Source organism: Pocillopora damicornis, chromosome 9 (assembly GCF_964200805.1).
Source record: "Pocillopora damicornis chromosome 9, jaPocDami1.2, whole genome shotgun sequence".
Taxonomy (NCBI): domain Eukaryota; kingdom Metazoa; phylum Cnidaria; class Anthozoa; order Scleractinia; family Pocilloporidae; genus Pocillopora; species Pocillopora damicornis.
Genome location: NC_142678.1, coordinates 2,207,915 through 2,229,347, shown reverse-complemented (window position 1 = coordinate 2,229,347; position 21,433 = coordinate 2,207,915). Strand labels below are relative to the sequence as shown.

General features: G+C 39.2%; 1 protein-coding gene and 1 pseudogene across 3 annotated transcripts; one reads left to right on the top strand and one right to left on the bottom strand.

The window, feature by feature from the left end:
• Positions 1-801: 801 nt before the first annotated feature.
• Positions 802-8,410, bottom strand: LOC149039609 (uncharacterized; annotated as a pseudogene). Its single transcript, XR_016179914.1, has 7 exons — positions 8,332-8,410; positions 4,125-4,280; positions 3,390-3,827; positions 2,995-3,327; positions 2,470-2,552; positions 1,908-2,128; positions 802-1,299 (listed from the first exon to the last, which is right to left on the bottom strand). The product of XR_016179914.1 is annotated as an uncharacterized LOC149039609 (transcript).
• LOC149039608 (uncharacterized) lies at positions 5,106-14,043 on the top strand. Of its 2 annotated transcripts, none has more exons than XM_089181969.1 (2): positions 5,106-5,229; positions 9,319-14,043. In XM_089181969.1, the coding sequence occupies exon 2, from the start codon at positions 9,361-9,363 to the stop codon at positions 13,000-13,002; it is 3,642 nt and encodes a 1,213-aa protein (XP_089038095.1). In that variant the 5' UTR covers positions 5,106-5,229; positions 9,319-9,360; the 3' UTR covers positions 13,003-14,043. The 2 variants fall into 2 exon arrangements, with proteins under 2 accessions (XP_089038095.1, XP_089038096.1); XM_089181970.1 differs by having other exon boundaries at positions 5,119-5,229; positions 9,324-14,043.
• Positions 14,044-21,433: the final 7,390 nt, after the last annotated feature.

The following is a 21,433-nucleotide window of genomic DNA, read 5'->3' as shown; positions in this document are numbered from 1 at the left end:
TGGCCCATATATGGGTAGTATATGGCTTTAGTATGGGCTATTGATTCCATATCAAAACCATATATGCCACTGTCTTCATTCAGTTTTGATTCTATTGTATTTAACTATGGGATTGCTACGTATTTGGCACAGTTCCATAGATTTCCCATAGTATCTGGTATGGGAATGATATGGATCAGCCCCATACCAATACCATATGATCCCTGACCCTTTTGTATGGGAATGCTATGTATTTGGCACAGTTCCATATAATTCCCATATCATCCACGCATACTAGCATCTGATATGGGAATGTTACATATGTTTTGTGAAGTCTCATACAATTCCCATATCATTCATTGATACTGCAGCATCTGATATGGGAATGCTACGAATTTCTAAAAGTTCCATACAATTCCCATATCATCTAGTAATGATCGAGTTCATGCTTTTCTGATTACAGTCCCATAGCAAAACCATATGATCAGTGCATCTCCCCAAAAACTATGGAGATTCTATGGCACAGATTTTTCCTTAAGGACGTACCTGCATGCTTATGGAATGTGGGGAGGAAATATAATGCTCATGCAGTCCTGAGATCAAAATGTACCAGTAGTCAATCTCAAAATTATTGCAATGCTCAAAATTATTTGTGTTTAAGGTTTTCTTCAAAACAGAGCTTACTCACTGATACCTAAAACCTCTTACTATTTTCAAAAGTAACTTATTTGTGGTTACCTTGAACTCCAACTATTTTAACAATTTTTCCTAAAAGTATTTGAGATATCAGGAGCCTTCGGAACATGGAAACAGGAACCACAGTTTTGCATTCTTTGCATATATTTAATACATTAGACAATCAAAAAAATACTTAATATACTCTCCACACAAATTCTATACCCTGTCCTCAATGGATATTACATACTTAACAAACTGTCAACAAAACTAGCAACCATGAAGAAAAATGTTTGGGTTGTGTCTCTTGTAAAACATTGAAGAATTGCAAAATATAATTATATAATTAATATAATAATTAAATACAACATAAGGCATGTCACACTGTAACAGTAGTTATTACTGCAGCAAAATTGCATTGTCCTGAACTGAAAATCACTTCAAAAACCCAATGGTCTAATTGTGTGGGAACCTAAATAAAGCAAGACAATGAAATCACATCAACTGTGTCCTTTTACTCAAATCACAGCCATTACTCTTGTCTGGTTCTTGGTGGCCGCCTTGCTTCTACACATTTCATGTTGATTTTTTGGACAATCTGGCTTGGTGTGGGGACATCTTTATTGAACTTGGAGCAAACCTTGCCTGAAGGAAGATTACAAAAATTACATCTGTTTAAAGTTTGCTTTGAATTAGGAATTGGCAGAGTGAAGCATGTTCTCAAACCTGTAACTTACTTATGCATTATCAGTAAATTAAGATGTCTGGGTCCACATTTGTATTGTGTTTTCATTTAAAAACTTGGATTTTTGATGCATTAAGAAAGAAAAGAAAGAGACTAAAAAGCCAAAAGGTGAAAGGTAGGAGCCAAACTTGTGAAATATTGAGTGCTACAGCAAAAAAGGTTCCTAGTCTAGAGCCATTTCTTGAGCTCCCCATTCGACTGGGTTCATGTTAGGCAATGGCATTACACTGATTGAAACAAATAATAAGAAATCTATACTTTCATCAAAAGTTTTAAAAAGTGAAGTTTTTATTGTGGATCTGTGAGTATAGCAGCTTTTGAAAAAACATTTACTTGTGTGGATGGGTCAAAATGTATTAACTCCACTAAAAATACTCTTCTGTCAGTTCAACATACAGATACCAGTTGTAAAAACCTTTTAAAAAAGTAAAACTTTAATCTTAAATCAACTGCATGACTCTACCTTTTCATAAAAAGGCATACTGTATCTGCATTTAGTTAAACCTACCAATAAGAGCTTGGATGATAAGGGGATTTAATGGCTGATGGCTACTTCCATTCTTGCTCTTTTTTTTCATTCCCCATTGCAGAAGAGGCAGCAAGTATTTCTTTGTTAAAAAATATATCTATAGCAGCATTGATGTAGCCCGCCCAATGCTTAAATGCGGAGCAATATGCCCGCTGGTGGGAGTACCAGTATACCCCTGATCCCTCCATTACTTCAACCATCTGTAAATAAAAAACAACAACAGTTGTACAGTTAATTTGTAACACTGCAGTCCTAAGTGAAGCTCTAACAGGTACTTAGGCTAGTTTGGTTGGACTGAAGAGAAATACTTTCCCTTGGTCTGTATGCAACAATCTAGAGAAAACATATTTTTTAGTCCTCTCCAGCCACTCCTTTCAGTCCTTATTATATGAAGTTGTTATTCTAATCAACCAGTGGTCAAAGAAACAACTAAGAAAGCTTGACTGAGATGTGTGGTAGCAGTCAGATGTAAAGTGAGCAATCCAGATTGTGCAATTTAATTTATCTTGATGGCATGCAGAACAGACAAATAATGAATTACCTTATACTCGACAGCCAATGCTGCGTCCAGAATGCCAGCCACTGGTCTGTTTTTTACCACCTCCTTGACTGTCTTTGCCTTTACTGCAAGACAACATAAAAATTTAAGTTGTCAAACTTCTTGTTACGACACATTTTTTAACAATATTTAAATTGTGCTTACCTACTTCAAACACTTAAAACCATTGGAGGATATTAAATACATTAAGTCAAACTTGATTTAAACATTGAATTCAAGAAACTACCATCAGATATTTTCTTAATGTAACAGTAGGCTCAAATAAAAGCTGGTCTGTTAGATAAAATTTTAGTGAACAGCCCTGGCATTTATTTGTGTTAACTTTGATTATGACATTTATTTGTAGTTCTGTGTGTATTTGATCTGATCTTATGTGACTGATAGAACTTACAAAAGAAATGTGTGCAGTACAACAATATAATTATTGCTAAATTGCTCTGATGTTAACCAGAGACAAAATTAATGACTTTTAGATAGGAAGTCATTATATAATTTAAAAAGACTTACGTGCAATGTTAAGCCTCTTGTATAGTTTTTCTAGTCGCTTTCTCAAAGCTTCATTTTCCAGTTTCTGTTGCTTGCAACAGCTGGCACTGGAGCCAAAGTCTGTTGCATCACACTCCTCATCACTTTCATTTTCACTGCTGTCAGTCATAACCAAAGTACTCTGGAAATGCAAGCCCCTTCTTGGTTCAGAGGTGTTCTTTGATGAAGTATTTTTCCTTGCTGGAGTTTCATTTGTTTGGCGAGTTGTACATGGTGTTGGATGCATTGACTGAGTCTGTCTTCTAGGAGTTTCATCTGTGTGGTGAGCTGGTGTTGTTGGACGATTTGACCAAAACACATGTATTTATTCTTGCTGGAGTTTTAACTGCTTTTGGAGCTGGTGTTGTTGGGTCAGCCGATGGCTGATGGTTTGCTTAGTGATCCGCATGTGGTGATGGAGGCAAGGCTTGGTGGGATGGTGAAGTCAGATGTGTTGAAGGTCTGTTTGCTCGGTGAAGTGTTTAAAGGGGAAACAATTGTAAGTTCTGAGTTGGTGGAGGACCATCTCTTTGTTGCTTGAGCTTTCCTTGCCTCCAGTAGAAATTTTTGCCTTGTTTGTTCCTCATCTTTTTTCTGTTTCTTTTCTTCCTTTTCTTTTTCCTTTTGTTGCATCTCTCTACCACTCTGTGATTGAACTTTTGTCTTTTTCTTGTTTTTCTGTTGATATGCAGAGTCCTTAGGATTCTTTCTCTTTTGTTGGACTTTTGGATCTTGAGTGGTTTTTGTTGTTTTCTCTTTGTTCTTTTTAGCCTTCTCTAGTTGCAGTCTTTCTCTCATGAGCTCATTCTTGTCAACTGTGAAGAGATTTTGGAAACGGTGATTTTTTTTATAAAACTAACATGTAATACATAATACTACTTTGCTCACTTTCATATGATTTTTACATGTTGATTGTTACAAAGACACACTTGAGTTTTGCTTGCTAGCACTGTATTTAATCTATTTATTTAATAACACTTGTACACGACAATTACTTTTCCTAAGATGACTGAAACCTGCGGCTCCAAAAGAATGAAATAGAGATGGCCCTCTTTGGAAAGCAAAGTATTGACTTCTGGTCGCACTTATAAGCGCAGTAAAATGGAACTTACCTCCTTTCTGTAGCACCTTGGCATCATAAAACTGGCCATTTGGAAGCCAAAGGGCGCTTACAATATCACTAGCTTGAATTTCCTCTTCTTCATCGTGAAAGATGTGCCGAATTTCGTCTTCACCTAACACCCTTAATAAAGCACAAAAGGTGAAAACTACAACAAAAATTCTGATCGAAGAGCAAGCTTACTCGTTCACGTTGGAATGTAAAATCAAAAAGTGCGCTTTTGCATGACGCGTTCGTCGCTAGATTGTTATTGGCTGCAAAAGCCCACGTGATCCGGTAGAAAATCGAGGACGCATGCGCTGTAGGTTCTCTTAAGACAGGATCCTGGGAACGAGATCGATGGTTTCAAAACAAACATGGCTGACGATGGTAGGACTACGGGGGCGCTATAAAGAATATATGCGTCATCATAATCCGTCCAAATTCAAACCAGCACGATTAGCAGCTCGTAGAAGAAGTGGTATAGGGGAACAGTAGCATTTTGAACTTAGAAACATTGTTTTGTAGGGAAGCAACTTTTTAAGCCTGATTCAAACGTTGTGGCACCAATTTATTTTGTGGTGATTAAAGAGCCTCCATCCTTAAATTTGGCACCTTTTTGCGGTAACAACACTAAGGCTTGAAATAATTTCCTTGCTGCCCCTGGTGACGTGCGGTCAAACATACTTTCTCAGATACAATCTATTTTTGGCCAGTCAACTATCCATTAAGTTATACCTCAGTAAATCAACCCCCCTCCCCCCTCTTACTTATATTTTACATGCAGGCCTTTTCCCCCTCTACGGGGGAAAAATGATGTAGCTGTTTTAAAACCTGAACTTCACTCAGAATAAAAGTATTCTTTTTATGTCTTCATAAAAAAACTGATCAAAATGTTGGGCCATCTAAGGAGTGGATCAGACAAAACCTATATTTGACTGGACATTGACTGTTGGCCAGCAACTTTTTCAGCCCTTAGCACTAATCACTGTATCTGTTTTCTGCATGCAGTGCACTTGTCAAATAGAGGTTTTGACCAGAGTCAATCAAGCAGAAATTAGCCTGCACAATAGGGGAGTCTGGACAAGCATGAGGCAAGCACAAGGAGAGTGTTGATGGTGAGTCAGTCGTGAACAGAGAGCATGTCATTTCTTGTAGTCCTCTCCTTTCTCCATTCTAACTTCTTCCATGACTTAGAAAAGGATTGAACTAATAGATAAAATATTTTTGAGTCCATTCTGTGAGTCAGGCAGAAAGAAATAGGACTTTCAAATGTCAAAGTACTGCTTATGAAGACAAAATACAAGGTTCTAAGCAAATCTGGAAGTTGTCCTCTTTTTGGAATGTGGCAAAGTTAGATCAGTTGGTAGTATGATGAAGGTGATAAAGTGGAAAGGAATATCGTATAATTTGCTGAAGGAAAAGTGACTTTTATTGATTATGTAGAGAAAGTTATTATTATGGAATATTTGAAGAAATGAGAAAATTATTGTATTATATGATTAGACCTAAGCAAATGTATTGTTTTTTCTAGCTTGCTTAAGCAATGTTGTTTGGTCATTGGTGTCAGGGAATATAAATCTGTGTTGATCTTTCTGCCACAGGTCAAATATATGTTCAGTTTATTTCCATTTCCCAACACAAATGCACCAAAAAAAATAAAACAAAGACAAAAAACGAAAACAAGACCAAAAAAACAAACGGAAAAAGGCTATGCTTTACTTAAGGTGATTCCTCAGTATTGCACTGTGCATCCTGTACTGCGCCAAAAAAAGCAAGTAATCAGGCGATTAAGCGCGCGCGCATTCCGAGACTCGGTACTGTTTTCCAATAAATAGACAGATGAAGAGGTACGAATTACCTTAAGAGCGATAGTCCGTAAATGTCGGACCAGGTCAAACAGGTGGGTTCACATATTTGGCTCAAGTTTTGCATGTTAGGAGTTCTAATCACGAAATGGATATTTTAAGATTGAAATTTAGGGCGTCTCAGACATGGAAACGAGGCTGACCAAGAGCAACTTTTCAATGCCTGAGCTTCCTTTGCTTTATCATATTTGTATCTTTTTTATTATATTATTTATAGTATCATATTTATTATAAAACAAATCTGCAACTTTTCCTCTGTGCTTTGAATAGTAAATTTCGTAGAAAAATGTAAAGGGAGGCGTTTTAAAGTGTCATTTAATTTACTCAGTTTTTGGTGTTTTAAGATACCTGAAAAATACCTTAATTTCATAGGTTTGTAGCACTGTTGCTATGTCGAGTTAGAACAATTTGTTAGTTTCTAAAACATCTATCAAGGTTCCCGGGCATTTAAGACGCAGTCTCTTTAAAAGCGGTCCGGTGCATTTAGGTCCAAAAAAATCGACTTCTTTCAAACTTTGTACATGAATTTGTTTTAGTTTGAAAGTAATCGAAACCACCTTGGTTTTCCGAAATATCGAAAAATTAATTTCTCCCGAGCTAAAATTGCTTCTAATCAACACTCAAAGGCCCATATTTGACAGCGCCGATCATCAAAAGAGGCTCAAATTCCTGTTATCGTCTTTTCACAAAACTATTGAAGGATGTTTTTGCATCGCATATTTAGATCGACCTTTATGAAAACAACACACGTAAGTTTTTCTTTTTAAACGGTTTTTGTTTTCTTCGTGAAATGTTTTATTTCTGACAATTTTATAACGACTTGATGTTTGTATGATGAAATAGGATGTGGTTTGTCATCGTGGTAAACAAGATGACGTGTTTTTCTGGATTCCCTGTGAGTGCTCTCTTTTCGATTGCTAGGAGGTAACAAAGAAACGTTGTTTACCTGAATAAATTAAGATTTAAAGTTGCATATTTACGGTCATAGCAGCAAAGGCAAAGTACGTAACAAACTGAAAAATTATTTTCAGTGTCAAAAACCGTTAAAAAAACTGACTTGATTTGTTCTCATGAAGAATAGATCTAAACAGCGAAGCAAAAAATTTCTTAAACGAGAGTTGTGTGAAAAGACGAGCACGGCGATTTGTTGATCGGTGCTGTCAAAAATGGGCCTTTGAGTGCTGATTAGAAGCGATATTTACTCGAGAAAAACGAAATTTTTCGATATTTCGGAAAATCAAGGTGGTTTCGATTACTTTTAGAGTTAAAAAAAATTAATGTCCATAGTTTAAAAGAAGTCGAATTTTTTGAACCGAAATGCACCGGATCGCTTTTATAACGATTGCGTCGTTAATGTGGAACCTTATCAAATTCCACTGGGCGGTGTGGGAGCGCATTAAAAATTGCCCAGCTCTGAATTTTCTGCTGAAAATAACCTATGACAAGTAACAAATTGTTTTAACTCGACATATCAACAGTGCTACAAACCTCTGAGCTCACTTTTTCCCGGGGATCTTAAAACACCTAAAACTTAGTAAATTGAATGGCGCGTTTCCACCCTCCCTTTATATTTTTTACAAAATAAACTACTGACTATTTTTATAGTAAAAGTCGGTAAAAATATGAGAAAGGAAGAGAAGCCCAGGCGTTGCTCTTGGTCAGCCTCATTTCCATATCCGGGACGGGCTCCAAATGGCTGTGAGCCATAATTTCCCGCAAAAAGTAAATTTCAATCTTAAGGATACGGTAGACCTTCCAGAGCCATTTTTCATTTTTCTTTTAATGTCGAACTAAGCATTATCATCTTAACTATAGTTTCCAAGAAAAATTTTGGTAAAGTATTGATACGCGCACGTGTTATTTAAAAAAACGTATTTTCGAACTGAATTCTTTGGCCCACCGAAGTGTGAATAGCCAATTATGGCATGTCAACATATATGACTCCCGAAGTGTTTCTTGGGGCAAAGCATCCTGATCCTTGAGTTCCAATCGCGTAAAGATCACCTGATTTCGGTTATACATGGAGATCTGTCTGTGTTTAAAATTAGAGTGTGAATGGAGAAAGATAAAAGAGAGAAGAGTTCATGGGTGAAAGTAAAAAAAGAAGCCTGGCTGTCAGCACAAGAAGTAGAGAAATTCGACTCGGAAAGGCGTAAGAATCTCACCGAAACGAGTTAGGGCTTTTGGTTTAGGCAATCTTCGTCGCTCGCACTTGATCAACAACCATTAAGTTTTCCCGCGGCGTGCTCAAGCTGCTCTTAATTTGAAAAAATAAAAAGAGTTGAAATCAAATTGTCGTTCAGCAGAATTGAACTAAAGGTCTATCGTCACAGGTAGCTGGTAGCTAATTACCCACAAAATATGGACGCTTCTGTGTTTCTATTGGCGGTCGGCATTTCGTGTTCTTCAGAAGATTAACGTAACTTGACATGTTGTCACTCAAAGGCGTGAATTGATGAGAAAACTTTGGAAGCGAAAAAAACCTACTTCGTTTTTACGTAAATGTGCGTTTTTTGAACTAATTAATAGGGTATGTAAACGTTAAGGATGCCTTGAAATTTGGTCCGAAGGCTCAATGTACCAACCTAAAAACCCACGTGGGGTAATTCCGTTTTTTTAAATGGATCTCCCGCAATGGCCTCCGACGCAATGCGTATCGGTAAAATTTTGATCAGCAAACTTAACAGATAAATTGCAAAGCAACTAATAAGAGTATCGAAAAATCCCCACACAGTTTTAAAGACCAACCCCCCAGGACTGAGATTGTGCAGAAGTTTCATTTGTGCGGTCAAATTTGATATGCGATTAATTCGCTCGAACAAACATAATTCATTTCGCATCGTCGCGCCCCATTCGGTTTACAATAAGATCAAGCTAAAACGAAATAATTTTTTGCCGAATATTACATTTCATAAACCTTTCCATTGAGTTATAGTTATGGTAGTTATGCTTCAAATAAGGCGGTTTTTTTCTTTCCTTTCTTTTTGCGAAGGACACCCGCGAAGGTATACCATATCCTTAAAATATTCATTTTGGGATTAGAACCCTAACCAAGTTTACATGCAAAATTTGAGCCAAATCGGTGGACCTGCCTGTCTGACCTGGTCCGACATTTACGGACTATCGCCCTTATTAAGGTTTGACATTGTGTTGAATGCTCCTTTATCCTCTTCTTCCCCTCTGAGTGCTGGTTTTGTAATTCTGCTCTAAGATCTAGCAAACCAATTTGAGGAGTTGAAGGGAAAATTTAACTGCAACAAAAATGTGTATGAGAGTCGAGAGTACTAAACAGATAAGCGATAAATGTTGAAAGTAAGGAAATTTTATTGTTATTTTTAGCACAGACGTGTCAAAAAGTAAAGGACTTGACCAAAGTTGACAATGGCAGTAACGTACACTTCAGAGCGGTTAAACTACTACAGAATTTGTTTTGTTGTCACTGATATAATGACCGAAGGTATGCGGACAATTTTCAAACAAGAATGGGACAAACGCTACAAAACAACACTGGGAGAATGGAAAGATTCAAGTAAAAATGGAATGGACTTTTTTCGCTTGGAATCTGAACGTAACCGACTAAAAAATTGCCGTATTTTGAAAGCGATGGTTAGAGGTGACACAGCTGAATGGGATTCTGTCATGCTGTTTCATGCCATCCTCTACTCTGATGCTATCTGCGATCTTAATCCAATTGTTCGCAGTAATGTGGATTTTCTGAGACACTTCCGCTCTTGCGAGTTTGCCCACGTGCCACAAGGATGCCTCTCGGATGTTAGAGTTAGCAATGTTATTGCTAAAGTTGAAAATGCATTTACAGCACTCGGTCTTGACACTAATAGTATTCGAGAAATAAAAAATCAAACCAGTTTTTCTACCGAAGAGCTGCAACGTGTCTGCAAGAAGGTCGACGATCTCAGACTGGAACTGGAAGAGAAAGAGAAGCTATTACAGGCTGTTATGGACGAGCGAGACTCACTTCAAAGTCAACTACTCTGCGATGTCAGTCCATTTTGCACCCTCCCTCCTCCTCCTTCACACGAAATTTCACCTAGAGACTTTGAAGTTGCGGAAATAATGGAAAAGCTTAATCGACTTAAGTGTGCAAATGAAAACACCCTAACATGCCTGTATTTGTCGGGAAATCCTGGAAGTGGAAAATCACAGCTGGCCCGTTTAGCTGGTAAGCGGTTCTACGAAGAAGTCCAAGAGTCTGTCGCTTCTTCATTTGTAATGACATTAAATGCTCAAAACACAAAACAACTTTTGGCATCGTACATCTCTCTCGCTCGAAATTGCAAATGTGCAGAGTATACATTGACGAACATTACGAACGCTGAGGATTTAAACACAGACGAGAAGATTTCAAATCTCAAGACCTTAATAAGCGCAAAGATTACGCATTACAATTCGTGGCTGTTGGTGGTTGACGATGTCACAATCGGATCTAATGTCCATGTCCATTTGCCAAGTGCAGGGGATGAACAGTGGGCAAGGGGGCAGATGCTAGTGACAACTCAGGACACTGCGTCTATCCCTTTAAGAAGCTCTTCCATCGAACATATCTCCATCACTAAAGGTATGCATCCTGTCGATGCCAGGCTTTTGTTGCAACAGCTCTCTGGAATCATGGACTGTGAGATTGCGGGCGAAGTAGCACGGGCGTTAGATTTTCAGCCCCTTGCTTTGGCAGGCGCTGGCATTTATGTCGGAGACTTACGTAGTGTTACCAAGAGTTTTGACTGGAATGACTTCCTTGCGAAACTAAAAAGCGGCGTCAGAGCTAGCACTGAAATGAACCTTTCAAAGACCAACCCAAGCTATGGAAGATCCATGACCGAAGCAGTAACAATTGCCGTAAGAAAAGCCATGGCATCCGACACAATCTTAAAGCACGTGTTAATCTTCCTCTCTGTGTGTGCACCACGACCACTGAGTGTAAACGTAATTGTTAATTACTTAATGAACATTGATGATAAGTGTGAAGACAAAGACGCAATTACATGGAAGATGAAAAAGAGCTCTTTGCTATTATTTCATGAGGCGGAGAACGGTACCTATGTTCGAGTTCATCAGATTGTGCATGAGGCGGTGAAAGGATTTGTCAAGAAGTCTCTTCCCACAGACATCTCAGAATCCGTTCGAGGAGCTTTGCGAGCATTTTGTCAGGTTCTAGGAGATAGTCCTATGGATGACTTGCTTGACAACATTGTTCCACACCTCGAGGCTATCATCACGGAAATTTCCATTCTGGACTTAAACTTCCTAAACATCACGCCAGCCATTCCTCATAGTTCTGTTACAAAATGTGGTAAACTGTGCGAGAGTAAAGGTAGATTGGTGTCAGCAAAAAGGTACTTTCAATTGGCGTTATCACTGACGATCAGTAGGGAAGAGATGGATGAAGCAAAAATCAAGTCGTTAATTGCAAGTGTAGACGTACATTTGGGTGATTTTAGCGAGGCCCTTTCTTATTATGAAAGTGCTTTAGCAACCTTTTCGAAAGTATTTGGACCACAGCATTTAGAAGTTGCAGCTGCATGCAGTTGCATAGGTTCAGTTCTACAAAAGATGAATGAAATGCCAAAGGCCTTGGATTACCTTTTGAGGGCTTTAAAAATTCAGCAGAATGCCCTTGGTCCCGAGCATGTGGAAGTGGCAAGAAGTTACAACACCTTGGGTGCCCTTTTCTGTGCGTTGCATGACTTGACACAAGCTAAAGAATACCACCAACGTGCCTTGGCCATTTACTTAAAAGAAGAGGGACCTGAACATGTCGATGTTGCCACGTCTTACAAGGAATTAGGCAATGTTTTCCGTGCAACTGGTGATTTGGAACAGGCTAAAGAGTACATTAATCGTGCATTGTATATTCGTATGAAAAAGCTTGGCCCTGAGAATGTTGATGTGGCAACCTGCTACAATGACCTTGGCCTTGTGTGCTGTGAGTTAGGTGACCTAATCCAAGCTAAGGAATTTTTCGCTCTTGCAATATCCATTTTTCACAGAAAGCTTGGTCCTGATCACAATTATTCTGCAACACTGAATAGTAACTTAGGCTTTTTGCACAGCAAGATGGGTGAACTGTATGAAGCCAAGAAGTATTATGAACTTGCGTACGATGGTTTTCTTAAATTAAGAGGACCCGAGTATGTTAGTGTAGCCAATTCTGCGAGAGCACTTGCGAAAGTAAACTGCGACCTGGGAAACCTGCAAGAGGCCAAACGTCTTTATCAAAGCGTCTTAGACATTTACCTGAAGTTTGAAGGCTCTGAACACCCAGATGTGGCACAGACTTATTACAATTTGGGTTTTGTTGACAATGAGATGGGGGAATTTGAGCGGGCGAGCGAGTCTTACAAACGAGCTTTAGAGTTGGGACTTAAAAAGCTCGGACCTGGACATGTTGACGTCGCTACTATTTACAGTGGTTTAGGTCTTGTTCTTCATAACATGGGTGACCTGAGAACTGCAGAGATGCATTTTGAGCGCGCCCTTCAAATTTATTTAAAAACATTCGATCCCGAGAATCCAAAAATTGCATCTTTGTATAATAACATGGCTGTTTTGTTTCGTACCTCTGGTGACTTGGAGAAGGCAAAAGATTATCATGTTAAGGCCCTAGCCATCCGTCGTAAAAACTTCGGGAACGACAGTGTGCAAGTGGCAACAACTTTAAACGACATCGCCCTTGTGCACTCTGAACAGGGTGACTTTCATCAAGCCAAGGAGTGTTATCAATGCGCTCTGTCCATCTACTTAGCGAAGCCAGGAAGAAATCATTTGAAAGTGGCACATGTTTATAGCAACCTAGGCTCTTTGAACAGCGAGTTAGGTGATCTTCAACAAGCAAAAGAATGTTACGAAAGTGCTTCTCATTTGTACCTCAAAAAGTTGGGTCCTGAGAATGATTGTGTCGCCAGCACTTTCGGTGATCTTTCCCGTGTGTATCATCAGATGGCGGATCTTGAACAGGCAAAGAGTTATTGTGATAAGGCTCTTGCCATTTGGCGGAAAAAAAAGTGATGAATCTGCTTATCGCTACGGCGTCATATATTTTCAATAGCACTTTTTCCTGGCAAAGCTTTGATGGGGTTTCGAACAACCCGGCCTTTGATGATATAAATCGGACTTAAGACCGGAATCAGAGCAAAATCAAAGAATTTTTGTGGTGCGAACGTTCGCGTACAAGGGTCATTTCAAGATGCTCCTATTCGATTAGAATTTCCTTCGATGGTTCGTTACAATGCGTTTACTGAATCTGGAGGCTTTCGCAGGAAGTAGTTATTAAAACTGGCAATACATTCTAACATTTTAGGATGTAATGTATCAGCGGTCAACAAACAAGCTGAAATTTCATTAATTTGTAATTTGTGACTCGCTTAATCCAACAATGTTTGAATCCCATATCTCAGTTCTTCCCTCAGATTGGTTGTCTTTGTCTTTGTTTGGCCTCAGCTTCAGTTGACGCACTGTGAGCTATTTTCAATTCCTTCAGTTCAACTTTCAATCAAATGAGCATTATCCTTTGTTTTGTTTCAGAGTTACTTTGAGACACTTCCAACTGTACTAAACTCTGTTAAAGGAGCTGACTATCATCAATGAAGTGGACGACCTTTCTGTTTCTTTGAACTTTCCTAGCAATTCGGCCTTAATGATGTCATTCCCACCTTCGTCACCTTACTTTTGGTAGTCCGACTGAAACGAAGGAGAATTGCAAAAAGGGAAAAAGTTTTTGCAGAGGTTATTTGTTGGAACGCTTCTTGTTAGGGGTTGCTGTTTTTCCGCACTCGGCCTTGTAGACTTCTTGTGTCGAGATATTTCTAGCTGTATTGTGTGACATTTAGTAAGATAAGTGATTAGCCTTATGTGATCTCTTTTCATGTGAGTTCAATATAGACAGTAGAACCAATTAATCAGCCCATATGTCATCGTTGTCTAGGATTAAAGGTGTGTCGCGCGTCAGTGATAAAAGAAAAACCGGCCAAGAAATATTATCTTCTATCAATAAATCGGAACGTGATCAGTGAATACAGTAGCTAAGGGAAAATAAACCGTGAAGTATGCGAAGAACAGCCTGGTATTTTGGCATTCGCAACATTCTTTCTTCTCTAAAATATCACCCACAGTTGATTTACCGATCCCAAATTTACTGCTTAGAGCGATCAGTGTGGGTTTAGGCACTGATTCCGCGTATTTGATCGACTCAACTCTCTTCTCTAACGATAACTCGATTCTTTGGCGTTTCGCTGGTCTCTCAGACATACTGATGTTTGCTACTTCGTGTCTTTTTGCAAGTGAATTCACCCGCAACAGGACAGTCTATTAACCTGACCCCTGTTGTTGTCATTCATTCAACTCAACAACAGCGGCACAATTGTCGACTTTAGATTTTTTGCTTCCGTACCGATAGAACAATGAGTAATTAGCAAATGCGCGTTTCTCACTTCTGATTACGATTTCACCGCTGCATGATCACAATTTTAATTTTAATCACGTTTAAAAACGTGTGATTTGATTTTGCGGCAAGCTTAAAACTTTTACGTCCGGTTCAACAAGGTCAATTTCTTTGTCAGCAAAAGATTACAGACTGAAAAAAGCGTCCGGTTTCCTAAAGTGAGGGGTTCCGGTTTACTTTGGTTACAAATAGAGAAAATGTATGACAGAGATTTTGGGCCGAAAAAAGGTCTGGTATAGAGAGGATTCCGGTTTAATGACGGTCCGGGTTAGAGGGGTTCCACTGCATACGCCGATCAACACTTCTGTAATTTACACACGCACGCACTGTTTGCGGCACGAATGACACATTACGCAATGTCACAGGATGTTCCAACCCAAACGTGCATGCTCGATTTCCCTTGGCAATTCCCTTTCTAAATATTTCAGACCATTATTGTTTTTCAATATCACGAATATTCTTACCACAAGTCTGCCATTACCGCGTTTCGTTCAATTTCACATTTAAATATTACGTAACCTAAATATCATCAAACCCTTAACTTAATTACTAAATTAGAAAATAAAGTGTCACGCGATACGCTTACAAGATTATCACGACACGGATCATCAAAGAGTTAATTGGGCTTTAAAAACATGGGTGGGCAAGCCCTCAAAATCACTGTTACATTAACAGCGACGGATCAAGAGAGAGTTAATTGAGATTTGAGAATAGTCCGGGGTAAGCCCTTAAAACACTTGTCGCACCAATAACGACGGATCAACAAGAAGTTAATTGTTTTGTTGTGTAGATAATCACTAATTCTAAACGTCAGCCATAATCGTAATAAATTTTTCTATTTTGTAGCATGGCTAACTTCCTAAGTGAGGCGCGTGATCTGAAAAGTGAAAGACCTCACTAGTATCCACTTTAAAGTGAATACTTGTGAATTTACTTTAAAGTGTGTCTTGTGTTTACTTTACCCGTCCAACATTTGCTTTTAAACTCAATGAATTCAAAGATACAGTATCTACGAAACAGATTCACCCTATTATTGCACGAAAACACTCCTTATCTAAAGATAATACTACAAACGCAATGATCCGCAAAATTAATGTCGACCCATCGTCTATTTAACATTTGATAATCAACAATTGACCTTTTACGCTTCAGAGGTTACGTATAGTGTCACGTGACTTTTGATGTAACCAAACCGCAAAGGTTCGGACATTGAGTCAACCACCCATTACCCGTGTACGAACTTCGGTTTCGGCATTTTATTGTCAATTATTTCCACTGTCGTGAAGCGTTTCTATCTTCAAAATTGACTTCCTTTTTGTTTCAAATGTTTGATTATTCGTCGAGTTGATATTTTGCTAGCGCTAAAGTAGATGCGAAGAATGTAGGAGGAAGCGTTCCAGCATTAAAAACTTGTTCTGCGTGCTCAAAGTGATGTACCTGATCAGGTATTTTCAGGCAGATAAGCGCGTAGATTGTCAAATAAACCCACGTTTGGTAAGAAATCGCTGTACAACGTGATTCCCATAGGAAATTTCGTATAGTATCGTGTTGTGTAGCGACTCCTGTAACCTCAAGTAACACAAGTGGAAAATTCTGCGAAACTAATTCAACGTTCAGGAACGGTAATAGCTAAGGATGGTAGAACAAAAAAAAAATTAGAACCGATTTCAACGCTATGATTTTGGCAGAACTTAAAAAATATCTGCAGAAACAGAGGATTTCAGCGAGGAAATCGCCTCCTCGGTTGTACGAGTGGGTCCATATTTCGAAAAAAGACGACGCCACCTCCTCAGAGAAATCAATAATTCACGAGATACCAATTCGCAATCCATCTTTCCTGAAGACTGTGAACAATTTTGACCCATCGCCGCCGTTTCGATTGTAGGACATTTTTAATCATTTGATTTACTTTCGGTGAAGAAAGTGAACGTTGTGAACTGAGTTATGGCGCGAGAAATGTATGTTAATGACGCCGGTGGTGGAGCAACTCCACTTAACCGTTCCAGAATCTCTGGATACAACAGTAGTGTAAAGAGGAAGAGGTTATCAAGAAAAAGTTGCTCGAGCGCAATGAAAAACAAAGTAACTCAACGTATTGGCTGACAGACCTCGTGAATGAATTATGTTGTTCCCCAGACACTCAACCAGAATTATTATGCTCTCCTGTATTACTCTCTGAACCAAATGAAGTAGAAGTATTTCAAGCGGAAGTGAGCATTCCTGTAATCTCTACCGAAGATGAAAACAACTTTTATGACGATCATGAAATAACGGATGAGGCCACGATCCAAGCCATGGAAACATGGGAAGAGAATCAAGTAAAAGCTGCGTTAGATAGCTGGGATTACAACTATTTGTTAACTGATGAAGTAAGTGAGTTTCTTGTTATTTCATAATACTTCTACAAAACGTGACTTTGCCTTACTTCCTCCGCGTTATGCATACTAGACACCATAGTATAGTTTATTCGTATTTTGTCTATCATATTTCTCTTTGGGGTTCTTCGTACCCTTTCTATTTTAAAACAGAATGTTTTATAGTCGAGAAGAAAACAACAATAAGAGCATTTGATAAATTCATACACCTGAGCATTCTGAAATTTGTGATATTGAACGGTTTTGAGGAGAAAAGTTTGTTTTTCAGTGCAAGAAAAGCTTGTAGACAGATTACGTTAGAATACTAAATGGGGCAATTCTTTCTATTTTTTCGTGACGAGCAAACTTCACATAGTTTGCTACCCTTGAATTGGCATTGTTAACAATCGCACAGGAAAATTATAAATTGAGACTTGGATGAACAGTTCTTTTTTGGATCAACTAGGTGAAATATTTGATTCTATGATTGGAGAAATGACTAGAAACACGTTTGACGAGTCGTTCTTTTGACTATCCCATCTCACTACCCTTCATGCACCGACACGAATTGAACGCTGAAAGAGTTATGTCACAAGTGCAAAGTGTTCTTCAATAGCACAAAAATGTTGATTTGGAGGCTACTATATGAACTTTCACCTGGTACATATTGTCATACCTCAAGGTGGAACTGGAGCTGTTCGAAAACGCATATTATGGTTTCAAACTGTCCAAGTTCCTTGACAGCAAGCGATGCATCATTCGCATCAAAAACAAAGATTATCTCTGTTTAGCTCGAGCACTGGTCACTGAAATAGCTCGGCAAGGACAGTACCCCGACTGGAACACCATACGACATAGGCGTACACTCTAAGGGATCCTGGCACATGACCTAAACAGGAAAGCATGTGTCCCCGAAGGTCTCTGTGGACTTCCCGAAGTCGCTAAATTTAAAGAAATCATCTCTAACTACCAAATCGTCGTTCTCTCCGCTGAACAATTCAAAGGTATTATTTACGAGGGCCACAAACGAGACAAACGGATTTACCCTTATCATCACCACAACCATTATGGAATCATCACTTCGGTTTCTACCTTCCTGGGTAAAAGGTTGATGGCAAGAATGTGGACGGATATAACCCCAGTAAGAAAATTATTTAGGAATTTAACGGCTGTGCTTGGCATGGCTGCTCTAAATGATCTTTACCTGACACCCTGAACCCTGTTAACGGGACAAGCATGCGATAACTGTTGGGGGAAACGGTGCCAAAGACGGAACGTGTCGAGAAGCTCTGTTGCACGGTGCAAACCCTCTTGGAATGCGAATTTCATCAACATCTAGTTACTAATCCAGAGATGAAAGATACTCTTTCCAACCTCAACTACGACACACCGTTAGAACCTCTTCATGGGTTTTTTCGGTAATGGAACAAACGCCGTTTGCCTGTACAGAAAAGTTACTGATGCGGAGAAAATTCACTATGTGGATTTTACGTCCCTGTACCCATGGACCAATAAGTACTGCGAAGTTCCTCTGGGCCATACAGAAATTCTCTCAAGCGAAGCTCTGGTCGACCGCTCACCAGTTGGTTTCTTCGGTATGATCAAGTGTGAGATTCACCCTCTCTTGCCTTATCGTGCCAACGGAAAACTCATGACGACTTCACACGGACAAAATGTGTAATTCGGCGAACCCTACTTAAGTGGGGTTCGTGCATATGTCTGAGCACTGTTACCCGCACATGACGTATTTTACGTCACGTTCCACTGGGAGTCTTAGATGGAAGCTGTGTAGTAAAACCTGTTTGGATGCGGTCTGAGAAACTAGGATAGATCGAGAAATTCGAAGTGAACTACGTTAAATTTGGAAATCTTTGTTTGCTTATTGGAAGCGTGAATTATCTCGTGTTACAGTTCAACGAGCAGCTTGTACAGAATTCGTCCGTGTCGACGCGTAGATTGAAGCTGGCAGTCATGGAGCTTCTCCTGAAAACACCGTGTGAACACAATGACAGAGAACGCACCCTCTCCGGCACCTGGCCATCCATCGAAATTCAAGAAGCATGTGAGCTTGTTTATCGCGTCGTGCGGCTGATTGAAGTCTGGGAATTCTAAGACAGGTCAAGGGTATATTGATACCTTTTTAAAAATTTAACAAGAAGCGAGCGGATGGCCCTCCTGGCGTACGACAGAGGCTGAGAAAAGTAAGTACGTTCTAGAGTATCAAGAAAAAGTAGGTATCGAGCTAGAACCTAGAAAAATGAAGAATAATCCCGGATTATGGTCCTTAGTGAAGCTGATGCTGAGTTCGTTCTATACTGACAAACAAATTGTAGAAAGGGAAAGTGACGGGAAAATACTCGTTAATTTTGTCAACCAAGGCTTAATACTTACTCCAAGCACCTAACTTATGGTATTCTTTGATTTATCGTTACAGGTGGGAAATTTGGCCGGCGAGACAATATGCCTCAAGTGGAACTGGTGAAAGACCCAGAGCGCCATTTCCAGTTTCTCACGTGTCAGTCCACCCAGAGGAGACGACTTCACTCCTACCTAAAAAGACCAATGTGGTGATTGCCGTCGTCTCTACAGCCCATGCCAGACTCAAACTCTAAACCGTCCTTGAATACTTGCAAACCAGAGTTCTCTATTTTGACACCGACTCGGTGATATTCACTGGCCAGCCTAATGAATGGATGCCTCCTCTGGGTGATTACTTGGGAGAGCTCACGAGTGAGTTAGATGATGGCGACTACATTACCACTTTTGTATCAGGTGACCCAAAGAACTGCGTATCAAACCAAGAACGGTAAAAAAGTCTGTAAAGTCCGAGGATTTACTCTTTATTACACCCATTTTGAAATCACAGGTGGTCCCTGTAATCTGATTGGCTCTAATTGATGCGATTTATTCACGAATCGCACCATTTTTCTCTTTAAATCGCATCTTTTCCCCAGCCAATGAGACTACTCTAAAAACAAACAACCAATCAGATTTCAAGGTTTGTTTAAAGAAACCGATCAAATTGCAGGAAAATGAAAGACAAAGAGCATCATGTGGCAAATTTTGTAACTTTTGTTTCCAAAACTCTTACTCCCCCCCCCCCCCCCCCCCAAAATGGATGAACTTAATTTCAGACCGGCTCAGAATTGCATCAATAAAATATTTGAACTGACCAAGTCCTGTATTTGGGCGATTTAATTATCGTGTAAATAAGACTTTCAATACTTATCGTTTTTCACCTCAGTATTCATTCGGATAGGCGTTAGTGTTTAATGTTGATATGCAAACGTAATGCCCGAATTTTAAAAAAACTGTGTTTATGAATATTCCTCGTCATTTCCATATTTTTGAGGCAATGGATTGTTTTTACTTTATCGTAATGCGTGGTTCTGCTAAATGCTCCTTTCCTCTCGCAAACGAGAGTTTGCTCGTGGTATCCAGCGAATATTGGCTCATGCTTGTTGAACAATCAGAGCTTATGAATTTTGGAAGGTTATTGAGTTTTTACGGCTACATGTCTGAAAGTCATGCCTCTTGGAGGGTTTAGTACGCTTTTCATTGCCTACTTCGGGCATGTAGTCAGACCTTATTTATCATTTCAGTTAAGGCCATGGGTAGCGTAACAAGTGCCAGTTTGACCCCTACACTGTCTTTAAAAGGTTTGTGTCCGAGGCAGAAATGTTTATTTGCCTCATGGTTGCGGTGGTGAAATACACATGGATTACAGTTATGCCATGCACCAACGAAAATGAAGAAGGAACCTACGAAAAAAACCCTTAAGCGACTATTGGAGAATCTGTACTATGACTATACTTCTATATACTATGGCTGCGCGATACTATTGTATCGAGCAGCCAAGAAGCATGGTATAACGCGTTCACAGGTACATTGCGTGGCTGCAACTACAGCCAAGGCGTTTTCGTCGCAACAAAGTTTTTGTGAACGGATTAGAAGATCAATGGCAGGCGTCTATCAATCTTAAATCGTAACTTCCCGGACAGCCTAACCATACCACCATCCATCTCTCTTTAGAGATGCTAGCAGGGATCACTTCATGATCAGTATCCCGGGAACAAGCCTGCTGATTTTTTGCGACTCAACTGCATTTAAGTGAGGACTGAGAAGTGGCCATCACGTGTATCATCTACGTATACTCCTGGAACGTGCGCAAACATCAGCTCTCTTACATTTTGATTTGCAAGAAAGGCTCCACCCCATTGTGTACTAAGCGGTATTTATCTGCTGTAGTTGCAGAAGAGATCAAACTACTAACCTATCATCGACTTCGCACCTCTGTGTTTTCATCGTTAATCTTTGATCTTTAATCTTTAATACTAATTACAAATTAATTACATTGAACAAGACAATTAAATCAATTTGAGGACAGCTTAAAACAGAATACAAGATTCCTTAAAATAAGCCGCCTTAATCATGTACTTAGTTACAAAATTATTGTTAAAAACAATTAGAGAAATACCTTAAAAATACTTAAACTACTTGAAAGCCGCCTTCATTATTTACCTAGTTAAGAAATCAGTGTCAAAAACTAATTACAAAAGAAAACAAATACTCTAAACTCATAATTGAAATAAGATAATCACGTTAAAAAAATTGGCACTGAACTTGTCATAAAAGCAATTAAACA